The sequence below is a fragment of the Simochromis diagramma genome, unplaced genomic scaffold, assembly GCF_900408965.1.
Source record: "Simochromis diagramma unplaced genomic scaffold, fSimDia1.1 OVJJ01000293.1, whole genome shotgun sequence".
In the NCBI taxonomy this organism is placed as follows: domain Eukaryota; kingdom Metazoa; phylum Chordata; class Actinopteri; order Cichliformes; family Cichlidae; genus Simochromis; species Simochromis diagramma.
Genome location: NW_024386801.1, coordinates 11,040,721 through 11,057,132, shown reverse-complemented (window position 1 = coordinate 11,057,132; position 16,412 = coordinate 11,040,721). Strand labels below are relative to the sequence as shown.

General features: G+C 41.4%; 1 protein-coding gene across 3 annotated transcripts in view; it reads right to left on the bottom strand.

Moving 5' to 3' along the window:
* otud7a (OTU deubiquitinase 7A) overlaps window positions 1-16,412 on the bottom strand; it is a 43,412-nt gene that overhangs the window by 15,738 nt on the left and 11,262 nt on the right. For 2 of the 3 annotated variants that reach the window (XM_040025744.1, XM_040025745.1), the window contains exons 2-5: window positions 7,492-7,627; window positions 3,460-3,613; window positions 1,190-1,375; window positions 862-1,080 (exon numbers count right to left, since the gene is read on the bottom strand). In XM_040025744.1, the coding sequence (XP_039881678.1) occupies window positions 862-1,080; window positions 1,190-1,375; window positions 3,460-3,544 (490 nt within the window). In that variant the 5' untranslated portion in view covers window positions 3,545-3,613; window positions 7,492-7,627. Of the gene's footprint in view, window positions 1-861; window positions 1,081-1,189; window positions 1,376-3,459; window positions 3,614-3,927; window positions 4,033-7,491; window positions 7,628-16,412 lie in introns of all 3 variants that reach the window. The other variant, XM_040025746.1, reaches the window with a different exon arrangement.

The window sequence follows — 16,412 nt, the reverse complement described above, 5'->3', positions numbered from 1 at the left end:
TGGGCTCAGAATGCAGATGTTTTCTCGATTTGCAGCTCCTGATTTTATTTCTCACAATAAATATTCGTTAATTGTCTAGAAAGTTGGACTAGCTTGACTTATCAGCACTTTTTATGATGTTACATCAAAGAGTAATACATGTGCCCTGCACATGGAATATTACGGCTGAGAATCAACCACCCATGAAGAAAGGCTAATTCACAACTGGTTGTACTTTACTGTACCTTTTCCTAATTGCAGAGATATGCACTTTATAGTAGTGGCTAAGCTTTGGTACCCACAGTCTGCGATTTATAAAGTTTAGAGTAAATTTGCAGCAGTAAATCCATCACTTTTTCACAAGAGATCAGATAAATCTTGTGTTTATCTAAATATTTAACTATAAAGAGACTGATTCTGTCCTATTTATGTGTTAACGGTTAACTGACCCAATATTTCTCTGGCTGAGTGTTCGCAGACCTTGAACAGAATCAAATTTAGGAGGTTTTACAGTCTCTGCAGTCCTGGTGTGGAAAAGTCTGCAGGAAGATTGGAAACTTCTCTAACTAGTTTCTCTCCGTAGTTCAAAGCGTCGGCTGGGATATGAATCCTTTGGGGTCCCGGATGCTTTGAATTAGCTGTTGTCATCTCCCTTCCAGATGATGCTGCTACTCTGATTTGCTCAGTCTCTCTGTCTTAATTTCAGTCTAGCCCTCTACATCTGTCTGCTTCACTGACTTTCAGAGCATTTTCTCACTGCTACTGCTTTGTTAGACGAACATTTTATTCTCACTAAACTGAGAATATGGGGAAAAGCATGTATCCCATATCAGTAGGAGCAGAAGGACTTTAAGTGAATGTATAACATCCTACAGTACTCACCAGCCTGCTCCAAAGCCATCATGGTTGACTGCTCTATCAGATCTCTTTCTATGAAGCTCCTAAAGTCTTCGCTGTAGACGCTGAGGTCCGGTAGCTGGAATGTGTAAATGGGCATCTCAAGAGGGAACTGCTCGCTGGTACACTCACTAGCCACCTGCAACCGTGCCAGGGAGACGATAGCAGAGCTGGCATGGGAGATTCCACGCGAGAGACGCTTCTCTGAAAATGAGAGACAAATGAAAAGTGAAGGGACGAGTGGAAAGCAAACTGAAAGATGAAAGAAAAAGATTTCTTTGGATCTTGGCGATGGTCGCGCTGAGGTGGCTACCTTGTGCATTGTCCTCCTGCTTCTGTGCACACGGTCTGTCGATCTTGCTGACATGGGTGGGCGTGTCACGCGTCTCTGGCTGTTTGTAATAGCGGCCCTCGTTAAAGACCTGCGGCAGGTTGGCAGTGTGGACCTGTCTGAGCTCCTCGTAGTCATTTAGAGCAGCACTGAGGTCCCAGTTTTTACCTGGAGGAGAAACACACAAATTTTTTATTTAAAAAAAAAAAAAAGGCTTTTCTGAAAGAAAGAAAAAAAGCCAACATTCACAACAAGACACTCTTAACTACAGCTTACAGTAAACAGGGTTATCTCATGGTAAAAACACTACCTATGCTACCTATTGTGGGAAGTAAAGGGGAACCCTGGGACAGAATGAAAAAAGCTGCTGAGTATGCTGCAGATAAGCCACATAAATCATTTAGCACAGATAAATTCCGACAAATTCCTATATCTTAAAATTTTTAAAGAATGAGCTTCAGTTATAACGATACAAACATCCATATGGAGCAAAGTCACACAGTGCTTTTGCCCGAGGAAAACACGCTGCTTCACGTAAAATACAGACTTGGATATCGAGGTTATAAAGACAGTGAAGGGAAGCAGATCCATTAACATTATGACAGCAATATCCTGATGTGCAAGGAGGGACCCACAAAGAGACCCACACACATACTGGCAACACATGCAGAGACACAGTTGTCTCCTCTGGGTGCTGTCTCTCTAACAGAAATCCCCTCAAGGCTTTAAAGACACGAGTCAAGTCTCAGTCTTATTATACCACAGTGTGATATTTTTTAACAATGCCATAGGAACTCTCTGCAAACCAGTCATTTCAAAACCCACGGGTGTGTCTTCGTGTAATCGGAGCATGTTCGTGAGTCAGAGTCCATTAATGTAATCCCTTTGTAAAAAGAGACCTGCAGGAAGTTGTCCTCTCTTGCTGACTTCCAGACACGATGATTGCGAAGCGTCTGGATATGAGAACTGACACCACTAATCGCTGTCTCTCACATCAATCAATGCAAAGCTTATTTCGCTCTATGGATCTCGGTATCTTGAGCTACACAAATACAGGAATACAACTTATGGTCCAGCTGCACAGCCACTCAGCACCTAATGCACTGTCTTTAAAAGCTTCCACATTAGCCTGCTATTAACTTTGGTTTGGAAAGCACTATTTCAACGCTTTCATTTATAATGCCTGTCGTCTGCAAAAAAAACAAAACAAAAACCCACATAAATTCATGCAGTATGAACGTACATCACAATCTGAATACAATAAAGGCCCCAAACCAATTCAACAGTGTAGATTCAGTACTTAAACAGGCCTCTAGGGGGAAGCACCACATGTGCTCTGTCATGTTTCTCTGTCTCTTCACACCAACTTGATTCAGACCGCAGGGTCACAGAGCAGCTGTTTGATTCAAGCCTCTAAAACTAAGACAACATCAGACCAAAGCACAATACTGAAACAGCTCACCCAGGCTCTTGTCTGCCTTGTCTGAGTGCACTGTCTTGTTTGGTGTCTGTGAGTGTCACGTGTAGTCCACCGAGGTTAAGTGCCAAAACAGAATCAGGAAAAAAACTGACAGTAGCAGAGAATCGGACGCTCAAAACTCTCACTCTTCATCCGAAGAGATGAAACTGGATGTACTATATACACCCAGACAAAAAAAAAAATTCCAGGACACACGCGTGCTGCCAGCACTCCAAGAGGATTTCATCACCCTAATGGATGCCTGATTACTGTGGTGCACGCTTTTATTCCTGTAAAGCAGACAAGAATGCGTTTGCACTTATGGTTCAGCGTGCTTCGCTTTATGCTAAATTAGATGAAATCACAGAATTTCCTGTGGACGAACGAAGAGTAGAAACGCACAACCTATATATCTACTGAAGCTGATTCAACCAGCTATCAATCAGCTTTCTGAGGCCGTGTGCATTTTGCTGCCTTTTCTTTTTTTTTTTTTTTGGAGCTGCACCCAAGCTATACAAGTGCCAGTAACACTGTGCTCCTCAATGAGTTCCAATGAATGGGCACAAAGCTTTCTCTGGGGAGCGCCCTCGTAAAACTGTCACACTGGCCTCTAAATCAGCAAGCTTGCTCTCCGACGCAGGCCCCTCTCCTCTCCGCCCGTCTTCTGTTTTCTTTATTTTCCGTTCCGCTTATTTCCTCTTCTCTGCTCATGGCATAACTGGGAGCAGCCGATCAAAACAATACATATAAATATTTAGATTTCGCAAGAAAAGAGCGCGTAGTCATCTCTTACCTTCCAGCAGGTCTCTTGCCAGACCTGGTTCTGCCCCGGTGGACCGAACAAAGTCTGACAGGACCGCGTCCATGTCCAGAGTCATGTGATCATGTGTGTGCGCTGCCCAAGGTGCAGCGGTGGCCTTGGTGGACGCCAGGCTTCACGTTCTCATCTGAGGTGGAATATGGAAAAAAAAGGCAAAGAAAAACACAAGCAGGTTTTAAACACACTGTTCAACAGCATCGGCCACACCTTTAAAAACGGATTCCTCACTAACCCCTTTGAGAAGAGACTGCCCCGCTGCATCGTTTTAATCCTAGCCAGCAGCCCAAGCCAGCTTGTACTGGTGTGCAATGCTTTATAGAGCATAGTTCATAGTAATGTGAAGAGCACTCAACTCCCAGCACTCCTCCCAGCCTCTTCTAACAGTCACAACATAATAACCAGCATCACAGATGCAATATGAAAACCACAACCAGGACTCACCTGCTTATGCCCAAAGAATCTGGCCAACTGCCCATGAACATAACAACACTGAGCTTCTTCCAGCCACTGAGTGTCAACCTGTGGTCTTTGGGTATGATCCAGTATCTGAACACATCAATATAAGGATATTATTGATGTAGACAGAGGAAGGATGCCTCTGACTATTAGTGTAGTTGTGTGATTCAGTGTGATGTTATTTAGTGTGATGGGATTTTTACATCATGGCTATAACACCCGAGCTCTAATCATCAACAAACATTGCCTTGTTAGGTCATAAATAACACAACTGCGCACGCGCACTCACTCCCTCGGTCTATGGAATGAATGAGTCCACGCATAGCTTTCATTCCCCTTCCTTCTGTGTGGGTGACGGGGAAGCTGAGCTCAGAGCATTGTCAGTGAAGAAACAAACACCTACAGGCTGGAGATCTGACACCAGGCCTCTGTGTACTGACCAGAGGTTGGAGAACAGTTCAGATGTGAAACTTTGACCTTAAGAGGAGTGAGAGCATGTTGGAGCCATCCAGATACTCTGCCCACGCATGAGAGAGGCAAGCAGGACAGAAGCGCTAGCTCCAAGTGCGCCACATGGACTGGACTTTCCATCAGGGTTCGGATAAGCTTTGTGGGCCGGCAGACACTCCCACTTGCGAGGTTACAGAAAACCAGTGAAATAATCAAAAAGCATAATGAGGGACAGCGGAATATCGTGGCATCTTTTGCTGAGCACTACAGAAAATTTTTTATTTCAAAGTGTCCCCTCAGTCAGTATTATCAGCACATTGAAATTAAAGGCACGAGACATAAAAGAATATAACTTGAGTGCTTTTTGATTGTTGGCATTAGATTTAGAAACATCATTCTTCAAGACCCAGCAACTTTGTCTTTGTCATATGCATTATTAATGAGTTAAAGCTGCACTTAAGCTTTAGTTTAGCTGACCTACTTAGTGTGCATTGTGTTGAATGTAGATTATTGTACCGAGAGAAACAGGAAATGCAACATTTACAGTGTTCGACTGTGAATAATAAAGCTATGAGCCAACGTTTATAATTCTGGCTTTTTACATACTTGAAATTGGACATTTTCTTTTTTATAACCAACAGGCAAACTTTTTATTTCAGCCATAAATGCCACTTAGAGAAAATTCTAAACCCTTGAACGCAGTCTGTGAGATATTTATCTTCTTTGAGGCACCAATTGTGTGCGTAATTACACTCTAAGGGCTCAATATGGATTAATAGGCTGCCTATCAGGGTATCAATAACGCTTTGCAAAGGAAAAATCTTTGACGAACGGTGGAGAAGGAATGAGAGAGAGCGCATTCTTTAGAAGCCAGGGTCTCATCTTTTCCCATAAGAGCAGCACTACTGAGGTCATTTTCCCTGTGGGAGGTAATTATGACTCAAACACCCAAATGTATGCTTTTCTACTTGATGTAAAAACATGTGGGCCATAATAACTATAGGTCTATCTAGCTTCCTGTTAGTCACCAACTCTGTTGGCTTTTTCACACTTCTGCAAAATGTGAAGGCAAGTTGACAAATGCAGCAAAAGGACTGAAACTCAAATGCAACTTCTGTACCTCTCAGGGTCATTTTTGTAGAATATGGATGAACTACTTTGGAAAACTGACCAGTAACGTTTCCTTCAAACTGTAATATCCAGATATAGATCAGTGTAAATTCAGGAGTAAGCAGTTTTGGAATGTAAATGAGTACAATCATTTGGCTGCTGTTGTTAAACAGGTTTTTTTTTTTTTCTCTTTACTTTAGTTTGATTTATATCGTTATACAAACTGTAAAAAATGGGACTTGTAGTAGAGGTAGTACTTGGATGGTACTTCCCTGAAAACCTCCAAACCTGTGGAGATCTGTGCTCGCATAACAAAAAACTGAAGCTACACAAAAGTTAATGCAGAGCTTTGTGTACACTTTGTGATGACCATATATGTCTGACTCTGACCTGAGAAGACCCTCGCCTTTTTGCAGAAGCAGAAAGCACATCACTTCCAACACTTTTCTGTTAAGCGTTCTGTGTACACGTCTTACCATAAGTGTATAAAATGTGCCCTATTGTGACATTGTACACATCAAAGCGGTCAAGTTATCTCCAGCTTGATCAACTGCCATGAAACAGTAAAACACTACTTCCACTTTAAAGTGGATCTTACATGCCGTTTCTTATTTTCTTCCATAGATTTAGCATTACAGTGGTGGATAATCATGTTAACCATGGCCAAAGTTTCAAATACTGTGGTCAGCACTGGATAGGTAATCCCACAGTGTCAGAGAGATAATATTCCTTATACAATGATCTCAGGCACAGCTCTTGCTAAGAACACAGAAGCCCCACCCACCTGCTTGTTTAAACCTTCTGTATGCAAAAGAAAGCTGGCTCGAGGTAGTGTCATATACCATGCATAACTGTTCTGTTATTTACTGTTTTGATGGTGAGGTTTTTGCTCTGTGAAACATGTGAATGGACGTCACACAGAGAAGGCTGGAAGTGAAATCAACTATCCGGTCGTTAAGTGATGACGTGAGGAATCCTACTTCCAGGCCTAAAGTAGTCTGCGTTTAATATGGCTTTTGTGTTGTTAACATGTTTAATGTTTTGTATTTTCTTCTATTTAATCTCAAAAAGCTCCTAAAACAGTCAGTGATCACTGTTGACCTCCCTCGGCTTTTATTACCGCTAATCATTTATTTAAGCTCAGTTTTTAAAACCTTAGGATGTAACTACAGCCCAGCCCATGCAGCAGTATATGAATGACTAACCTCGTATTGTGGATGGATTATCTCAGTTGTTCTCCTGGCTGAAGTTTGGTCCTTTTACAGCATCCTGCCATGCGATTACATTTGTTCCTGACCACCGAGAACACTCGCGTTAACTTTTATCGAGTGGAAAAAAAGTTAGCTTGTTTATATTATGCTAACATAGCTGTGTCGCTAGCGGTCACGTAGCACATCATTATATACCAGCTAGCCCAACTTCAGTAACCCTACAAACGTCACTGCTGTTTAGTTTTCTGTCTTCATTTATGTTGGAAGTGATAACAGAGCTGTACGTTTTAATTTGTTTCCAAAACCCCGCAGTCAGGACATGCTATATTGTATTTAGATAGAAGCTAGCGAGCTAACTTCCTGCTAACTTCTAACTCGTTAAATGCCATAAATTCCGTTTTCATGGATGCCTGGATGTTAAACTCAATTGTTACACCTGTTAGAGCAGAACGCTGATCATTTTATTAAAGATGAAAGACTTTAGACAGTTTTTCAACTCTCAGTAATGCCATAGTGATCGTTTGATATATGGACCTGCAGCGGAGTTTAGGCCCAGACACGGCTAGTGACGTCAGACTTAACGACCAGATAGTACCCATGCCCATCACTCAAGGAAACAAGATGCCCACTGCAGAAGTGCTGCTCACTGATGTGTTTTTGACAAAGTGGGTGTCTATGACAGCCACATCCAGCCAATGTTATTATTGTCATCTACCAGCTGAATGTGACAACACTGATGATGTGATGCAACTTTCTCTCTTTAGGTGGTGAAACATACATTCTGTATTTTCGCTGAGGGTTGTTGAGAAGCCATCTGATGACCCACAGAACTGCCAGGACCAGACGGTGGGCTAGTCCATGACTTCAGAGGCAGCAGAGGAAAGGAAGACACTGGGGATGCAAAGAAGAGAATCCTGAAACACACAAAAACACTGAACATTATCATCCAAAAAAAACTTCAGTTGGCGAGTCTGTGGAGCAAACTCTGTGACAATCAGCACTTCTTGGTTTTCAAGTATTGCTCACAAAGGTGTTTTTAGGTTCATTACCATGCTGCAAAATGAATGCATCTCCACAAAGACGCAAACCTGAACACGTCTCTGATGACTGGAGTGCTACTTCTCTCTTGTCAAGGTGGAGTGGATTTGAAGCAGGTGGCCAACTCCAGAGAAGGCAAATAAATGAATAAATAAATCATTTTGCAAGAGTGGTGAAGTGATTTAGAGACCACTACTCATTTTCCAAGACCACAACTAGACTATATTTTTGTTGATTTGGGGTGTTGCTATTTTCATTTTACAAATGTGGTTTGTGATAAAGTTGCTTTTCCACCTCTCTGTGACTAAAATGTGATTTAATTTTGTATTTACTTTACTTGTGATGCTTGTGCTTTGGACAGCTGACCCAGCATCCTTAAAAGTGCCATGCGCTGCCCACTTATGAACCTTAAGTCTAGCTACAAATGGGACCCATTTGCTAAGAATAATGATCCACTTTCTGTCACTCTCACTTACTAACACCTATCACAACACTAATTAGTTAACAAGGTTTGACTGGAATAACAGGTGAACAACGGCTACAAATTAATTCACTTAAACAAATCTCTAGCGACTTAATCAATGCTTGAGTGGCATCTGATTCTTTTTCATATGCACTGCATGTGCCCTGAACTTTTATAGACATCACCCAGGAGAGCTGTGTGTGAACGCCTAGCGGCAACTTCCAGGGCTGAAAAATAAAGCCAACATGAGTGCCAAAAACTTGAGGCTGAGTCTAAAAGTGAGTCAACTGCCAAACACTCCAAATTAAAATGCCCAGTATAACGCATACTTCTGGATACTGGAGTAAGAGGCGTGGTTGCTTTGATTGACAGGCGTCCTGGCTTTACTTGCACTAATTAAAGTCAGTAAACTGGACCTCTGTCGATGGTGTTGGTGCCCTTGGGAGCATTTTTAATGGAATTATCTGACACATGGCTTACTGAGCGGTGAAGCCTGTCCAAGAAGTTTGTGCTTCAGCTTTCAAGAGTGAATTTCTAGTATTTTCCTCTGAATTACCTCTAATCACCACAGATGTTTCCCTGTGTGTTGTATCTGTGGAGTTTAGTTAAGCAGCTTGGTACACAGGCATGCTGGTGTTACCCTCCCAACATTAGCAGTTTAGTGTTGGGTTGCAGATGTGTGATTAGGCAATATAGCATATGTACACAAGAAGTGAGAGGACAGTAAGCAATAAGTCCCAGTTCAAATACAGCAGTGACTATTACGCTATCCTCCAATGGGTCACACCAACCAACGCCTCTCTCCACCCTTTCAGCACAGCACTGTGAAGTGCTGAGGAGTTAGTGTGAAAGCTAAGTGCTACTAAAATATCCTTCTGTGTCATGCATTATTCACATCAACAGAAGAAAGGTTCATAAACTCCATGTATCTTGTTTATTTGTACAAACTCAAAATTTGGCGAGAGCACTCTTCGTTACCTCGAAATCTGAGACAATCCTCACTTTTAGTTTGAACTTGAATTTTTAATAAAAGGCACGTTGACCTCAGGTTATATGGAATTACAGCATTTAAGACAGGTATTGAATATGTCACCAATTTTCTAAGTAAATATATTTCTAAATGTGCTATTGACATTAAATTCTCACCAGATGTTGATAACAACCCATCGACTCCACTCAAGCATAGAAATCAGACTATCAAACCACAGATCTGAGCTGGTATCATGACTTCCTGTGCCTTTTTGCATCACCCTTTATTCATGTGTTAAATACATTTTTCCTTTGTCATTTCTCATTGTTACACATACCTTAACTGGCCATCTATGTCTGCCCTCCAGGTTTGATTTCTTTGCATGTGTGAATTTGATGGGTTGTAAATGGCCTGTATTTATATAGCGCTTTACTAGTCCCTAAGGACCCCAAAGTGCTTTACATATCCACCCATTCACATACTGGTGATGGCAAGCTACATTGTAGCCACAGTCACCCTGGGGCGCACTGACAGAGGCGAGGCTGCCGGACACTGGCGCCACCGGGCCCTCTGACCACCACCAGTAGGCAACGGGTGAAGTGTCTTGCCCAAGGACACAACAACCGAGACTGTCCAAGCCGGGGCTCGAACCGGCAACCTTCCGATTACAAGGCGAACTCCCAACTCTTGAGCCACGATCACAATTCTCAGAATTTCATGCCAGTAGCACCTTTAGAAATACATTTGCTTAGGAAATTAGTGGCGTGTTCAATACTTATTTTGCTCAGTGTATATGGTTTGAAAAGAGGAGTCAAAGAAGCCATCTATGTCCACTGTGAACGACCCTCTTTGAACAGAGGCGGTGGCTTATGACACCAACTGTCTGCCATCTTTAATCAAGTTTTGAGATCCCTTCCCAGACACCTTAACGCCCACTCACATCCTGGGCCTTTTGACATCAGGAAATCACATGATAGGGTGGGGCTAGGTTTCACAATGAGTTCACCTGAAACCTTGGGTGATTGTGACCTACACCCATTTTCACACCTTGGCTCGTGTGATTAGTTAGAGGATTGTTAGCGGGTCTATTTCCCTCTTGGAAGGGACACTCCCATAGGGCTTATATCTGGGACTCTACCATTTAACTTTAGAACTGAAGAAGGTGAAGCATCGTCAAGCAACTTAAAGAAGTCCAGATGTTTTCTTTCCAAGCTCCTTAGACTACAATAACCTGGATGACTGAGAACTTTCACAGACAGTGTATATTAGACTTGTTAACAGTCACTCTCAAAGGTTCATGCTGGATCCTGACTAACTTTCAATAAAAGTGCACACATCTGACCAAATGAATTACCACCTCTCCAATCTAGTGCACTCCAGAGGGGTTCATCTGCCATTTACGATTAATAGTTCAAAATGTAAGTGTTAAAATTTGGAGTTGCTAAAAAACACTTGGGTATTAGGAGCCCACAAACAGACCATCAGTCTTACGATGAATGAATGGTGAAATGCTTTGCCGCCTCAGCTCCAGCTTTCCTTTGTTTATAATTCTTTCACTGGTTGATTGGTAACACTGACAGGAAAAAAAAAATCATTTTTGTCTAAGTAGATGTTCTTCTCTTTCACATCTGAGTATGGGAAGCGTCGTATGGCATGACCAATCACAGAAGGTGCTTCCCATAGATAAAAAAAAAAATCTCACTTGAATTTCAGAGAACTAGGGTTAGCCTGGTAACCTTAGAAAGCTTTATTTTAATAATATGCAATAACATTTTACAGTATTATTATAGCTGTTAATTCATGTCCAGAATACTTCTTTTGTTTCTAAAACTACTGAGAGGTTAAAAAAAGACTTTTCATAGTTTCCAAAAGAAGCTCACCAGTCCCAATATATGTTGAGTACATGCTGAACTTTCAACGCCTGCTAATAAGTACCTTTTATGCCAGTACTCTATATATCTGTCTCAGAGAGAAACTCGTTTGCTGCAAGCTGTATGTTCTGTAACTTTGATCTTGTGGTCTGAACACTTCTACTTGCAGGCTAGAAGTGAAAAAAAAAAACAAAAAAAAAAACTTGTGGTCTTGCAACAGCCACTATCTCTAAGTGTTTGTGTTCACTCTCCCTCAACTTTCGAGTAGCAGACAGATACGCAAATAACAGAATAGAGTCAAAGTGTGTATTTTAACTGCATTTACAAAACAAAATTAATTAGATATAGAGTTTAGCTCAGTTACAAGTTTTGATAGACAACAACTTAATTATTATCAACAGACCAACCCATGGAGTTGACGGATCCACCCTACAGAGAGTAATTCGTTCCTAATGTTTATAACTGAAATACCAAAGATGCTTTTTATTGGGTGGCATTTAAGATGATTTATCGAACTATACACCACCAGTAAATAAAGCTACCTGCGTGAATCCTTAACTTAACGGCCCTTATAGCCACTGAATTTTAATGAACCTTTTAAGAAATGCGGCATTATTTTTGAACTTATTTTTTTACCTCAACACTAAGCTAATACTCACACTCGGGGTCCCACCCACTACTTCCGTTGATATGTTCAACACTGCGTATTGGGTGATTAAAATGTGTGAAATTAGGTAACTGTGAGTGAATCTGAAAAAAAAAAAAAACATCTAAGGAAAAAGTGCAGTTCTCTCTTTGCGAATAGTTAAATGGACAGGAAAAATCAATTCAACGCAATTTGTTCCACACAGATTATTTGTCATCTATTAAAGATGTCATTTTCCATAAATTACGCCATTATGTGAAAATGTGCCACCAGCCTCTTTTCTTTCCATGATGTGCATGTGTATGTAACCATTTTACAGCGAGAGGATGAGTTATAGCTGAGATAATTGTCTCCATAGTGAGCGCTGATCGCCCACGTGCAAGGCTGATACACAGCAGGTGGGAGGTGAACATACTGTACAAACACTCACACTCTACTCTTTGCACTGCATCTGCTCCATAACTGGAAAATAGCCAGGCAGCAAACCCTATATGAGGTCAGCAGCAGTGCATGCATGTGCAGTTATGCTCTCAAACAGGATTTTCAAAAGCCTGCCCCTGTTTAGATTTAGATTTCCAGCTTTTGCAAATGTGATTTAATGTAGCTGTCAGATTACACAACCAATTGGTTACACGCTTTGCAGACTGTTAGATTTCATTAATTTTCAGTTTGTTCATGGGTTATATGGCCATAAAAATGCCCTGTCTGCTTCCACTTTGGATTTTGATTGCCTCCTCCTTACAGCATGCTTTCAACAACCACCAAGCACTGCTTCTAATCAGAGGAGAGCAAACACACATACGGTATACTATTCAGAGGAGGGAACAAAAAAATACACATTACACAAGAAATACTCTATTTTGGTCCATTGATGGCATTGTCACTGGAAAAAAAATTGTATATATAAGTGGTAAAAAGAAAGAAAAGCTTTGTAAAGCTGATTTCACAATCCAGTACCTACCAATGACACTAGATGAATGTCAGTAATTTTTATAAGCTGCTTATTATTACATCCAAAGAAATAATTTAGCATCAGGTGAAACTACATTGAAGAGAACTACACAGTTTGTATTACAACAGAAAATACTGTGCACTCGGCAGAATTGTAGCACAAAGCTGTCAATTTCCCATTAATTTCAAATATTAAATATTACGATTTTATGTTTATCTCTCAGAAGAAGACAGAAAACACACACGCAAACAAAGTCCAGGTTTGGTGCATGTTTTAACAAATTTTGCTCTTTAAAACAACATATAAACATCAGTATCCAAATTATCTGATGGCACTCTGGCTCAGCAGGAAGACTGGCATGTCTTTCATTACCTCTCCATACTCCAAATCTAGCTTGGTTTGATCTGATTGGGCTGATCTGAAACATTCTTCTCTGAGAGGGTGATTCACGGCGCCATGTCACACATCACCAGCCTTCAGCTAGCTATGAGAAACAACCAGTTTTGCCTTCTCAGTTCATCGCCACCCACTAGAAAACCAAAAAAGGGGGAAAAGATTCCAATCTTTTTAATTAAAATGATCAAATTTCCCCATTGATGCATTATATCAATATCATCCTTTTGAGATTCACAAGTTAGTTAAAACTGCAAAGCCATAATTTCACATCACACCTCCACACAGATCAACACTTGTCACATAGCTGTGTCTGAGTGTGCATGGGTCTGCGGTAGGCTGCCACAAACGATTATTTTGATAGTCGACTAGTCACCGATTATTTTTGCGATTAGTCGACTAATCAGATCATGCATCCATTGGACGTAAAACGTACAGCTTATCGCACCAGCATGCATCTGCTCTTATATAACTATCATTAGCTTGCAGCTTGAAGTGTTTAAGGTATGTGCTAACTAAAAATAAAGACAAGATGATAGTTTATTAAACTTGTTATTAAATTTGCAGATTGTCTCGGTGGAGTTTAATACACTCAGCCGTCTGCTCCTTGCTCCCTAATATATAACAGGACATTGGAGTAAATTCTCGATCATTTCACATTTCTGTTTAATCAGTTTTCTGCGTGACGTTTATTCAGCGGTGTAAAAACTATAACTTTAATCTCAGCCCAACCGATTTACTCAGGAACAAATAAAACATTGAAAAAAGCCAAACAATAACATTTTTAAGTTATCTAAGTGACTCATATATCATGTTTAACCTGAGTAGCGAAAGACCGTGGGAGGTCTGAAAACAATGTGCCGGGAGTTCGGTGTTCTCACCGGCTCTAGTGAGCCGTGAACCCCCGACTAGCTACCGAGGTGGTGGGTAACAGACGTCTCCGAAAACGTCAGAGCACTTTTGCAAATATGCAAATCGAGCCAACATTTGAAGTTTACACAGCTACATTCTCGCCTTAAAATATCTTAAAAGTTTATTTCGTGACCCAGAAAGAGTTATATTAAAACTAAGTAGCTGCCGCCATTGTTGGAAACTGGAATTGGCTGAGCCACGCTATGAATTCTGGGATAGGTTGGGCCACGAAGGATACACCCGACCCATCCTTCAAATCTGGGGAAAAGGAGGACGCATTTATCGGCCGCATTTGTCAGAGTCTTCGAATTCGGACAGCCTTCGTTGCGTTGCTGTGACGTAATCGGCCTACAAATACGGCCTCTGAAGGATGCGGCCCCTGAATTTGGACACAACTATGATACCGGAGACTGCTTCTTCTTCTTCTTCAGTGTTTAACGGCAGCTGGCATCCTTGTAGATGCATTTCTGCCAACTTCTTTTTCAGTCCGTTATTACACTCTTAAATCCTACTACTTCTTCCTGCATCTTTCAGCATCTTACAAAGCTTTCAAACGACGTGTCGACTATTAAATTAGCCATCGACGATTTTGATAGTTGACGTAATCGTGACTAGTCAACTAATCGTGGCAGCCCTAGTCTGCACCACACAAGCTTATGCCTTGTCTTCTGTATGATTTGGACTTCATGTGTGTGCATGTAAATATTCGTGTGTGCGTATGTGTAGTTTTTAAGCTTGACATGATGAATGAGAGATAGATCAAACTGTAAGAGTGCAGATTTTCTCAGAGTAGAAACTTGTCAGTCACAACGTAGACCTGTCCTGAAGCCCACCGTACCTTATCCACTTCTCACTCTTGGGATCTTAATTAATAAAATGACCATCACGTTGGTACAGCTTAAAACTAGACATTAAACTCATCAGGAAAATATTTATTGAAGACACGGATCAAAGGAGTTAAGGCATAATTTCCTGAAGGCCAAACCATTAGAAAGAATGTAGGATTAAGGCATGTTTTGCATAAACAGCCAAAGTTAAGAGAGCAAAGTTTCTGAGCAATGTTTTTCACCTACTTTCTCACCAGCTCTGCTCTTTCCCTCTTCTCCGTCACGTTTGTGTCAGCATCTAACACTTTCTATTTTACCGACTGAGCTACTATCTGTGCACTGTTGTTTACCCTAATAACGTTATCCATCTTAGGATCCTGAGGTTTAAAGTCATTAGAGTTAACGTCACTGGTACTTTTGTTTGCACATTTGGCATCTGCTAACTTTCCTGAAACAGCAGATGCCGAAAGTGCAAACAAAAGAGTTTGTAACCTCACAGAGAGAGGAATCGAGAGCACGCCAGGCGTTGTCCTAGTCGACCGTCGGCCCACCTCTGCAGCGCTTCTGCATAGTTGCTCCTCACTAGTGCAAAATTTGGGCTAAACACTATAATATTGCTGTGGCAACTTCCCAAAATAAAAGTGCTAGAATATTTTTTGGTCCTTTTGTCTTTTTTTTTTGGTAAGACAATCTAGCTCATAAAGGAAAGTGAGGGAGAGAGTGAGGGGGCAAAGACACACAGAAAACAACCCAGGGTGCACTCAAAGGAGGCTGCAGGAGGGGCTTGGCTTTGCTATAGGGATACCTGTAAAGGTGCTAGATTTATGAGATCTTAATTATGCACTACCTACAATCCTGCACTTATATTCATGCATCAACTACAAAAGCACATTTACATGTAATTTTCATGTGGACGTGTCAACATTGAGGTAAAGACAAGTAATTCTTCACTGTCAAAGCAATGGTGTTTGCAACTAAGCTATCATTAGCTAGCTATCTAAGGCCTCAGTCTCATAGGCCGAAAGAACAATCAGTAACCTACTGACATGCTCTGGTTGGTAGGAAAAATGTGTATTCTCCATCCAGTTGGCCAGTGGTTGCTGGCTGTCACTGGGGCAACCAAGCAACCTCTAGGAATCACTTAGCAATTGGAATCCATGAGCAATTGAGCAATGAGCAACTCCCCAATGAGCAGTGGTTACCAGGGGGATCCCTGACTGTTCTCTGAGCTTGCGTGACTGGTGCTTTAGCAAACAGTTTCATAGCTATTCCCAGCAACCACTCCAGAATCAGTTGGGGAATACTCACTTCCTTTAGCCATGTGTGACAGGGGCCTATCACCGATCCATCAGCTACCAGTTTCAGGGTCCCTGTAGTCAGCCCTGTTGGCCAGTACTGACAAGGCAGTAGCAGTACATCTGATACATTCTCCTCTTAGAAGTTGATTTATGGCACCAGGTCACACATCACCAGCCTTCAGCTAGCTATGACAAAGTTCATCGCCTTAACATTGGTTTCCACCTAATACGAAAAGAATTCAACATTTTTAGTCTGACGATGGTGGATGAAACCTTTTTATAAAGACTTAGTGTGACATGGTGACAATCTACTGCTAAACTTGCCAATG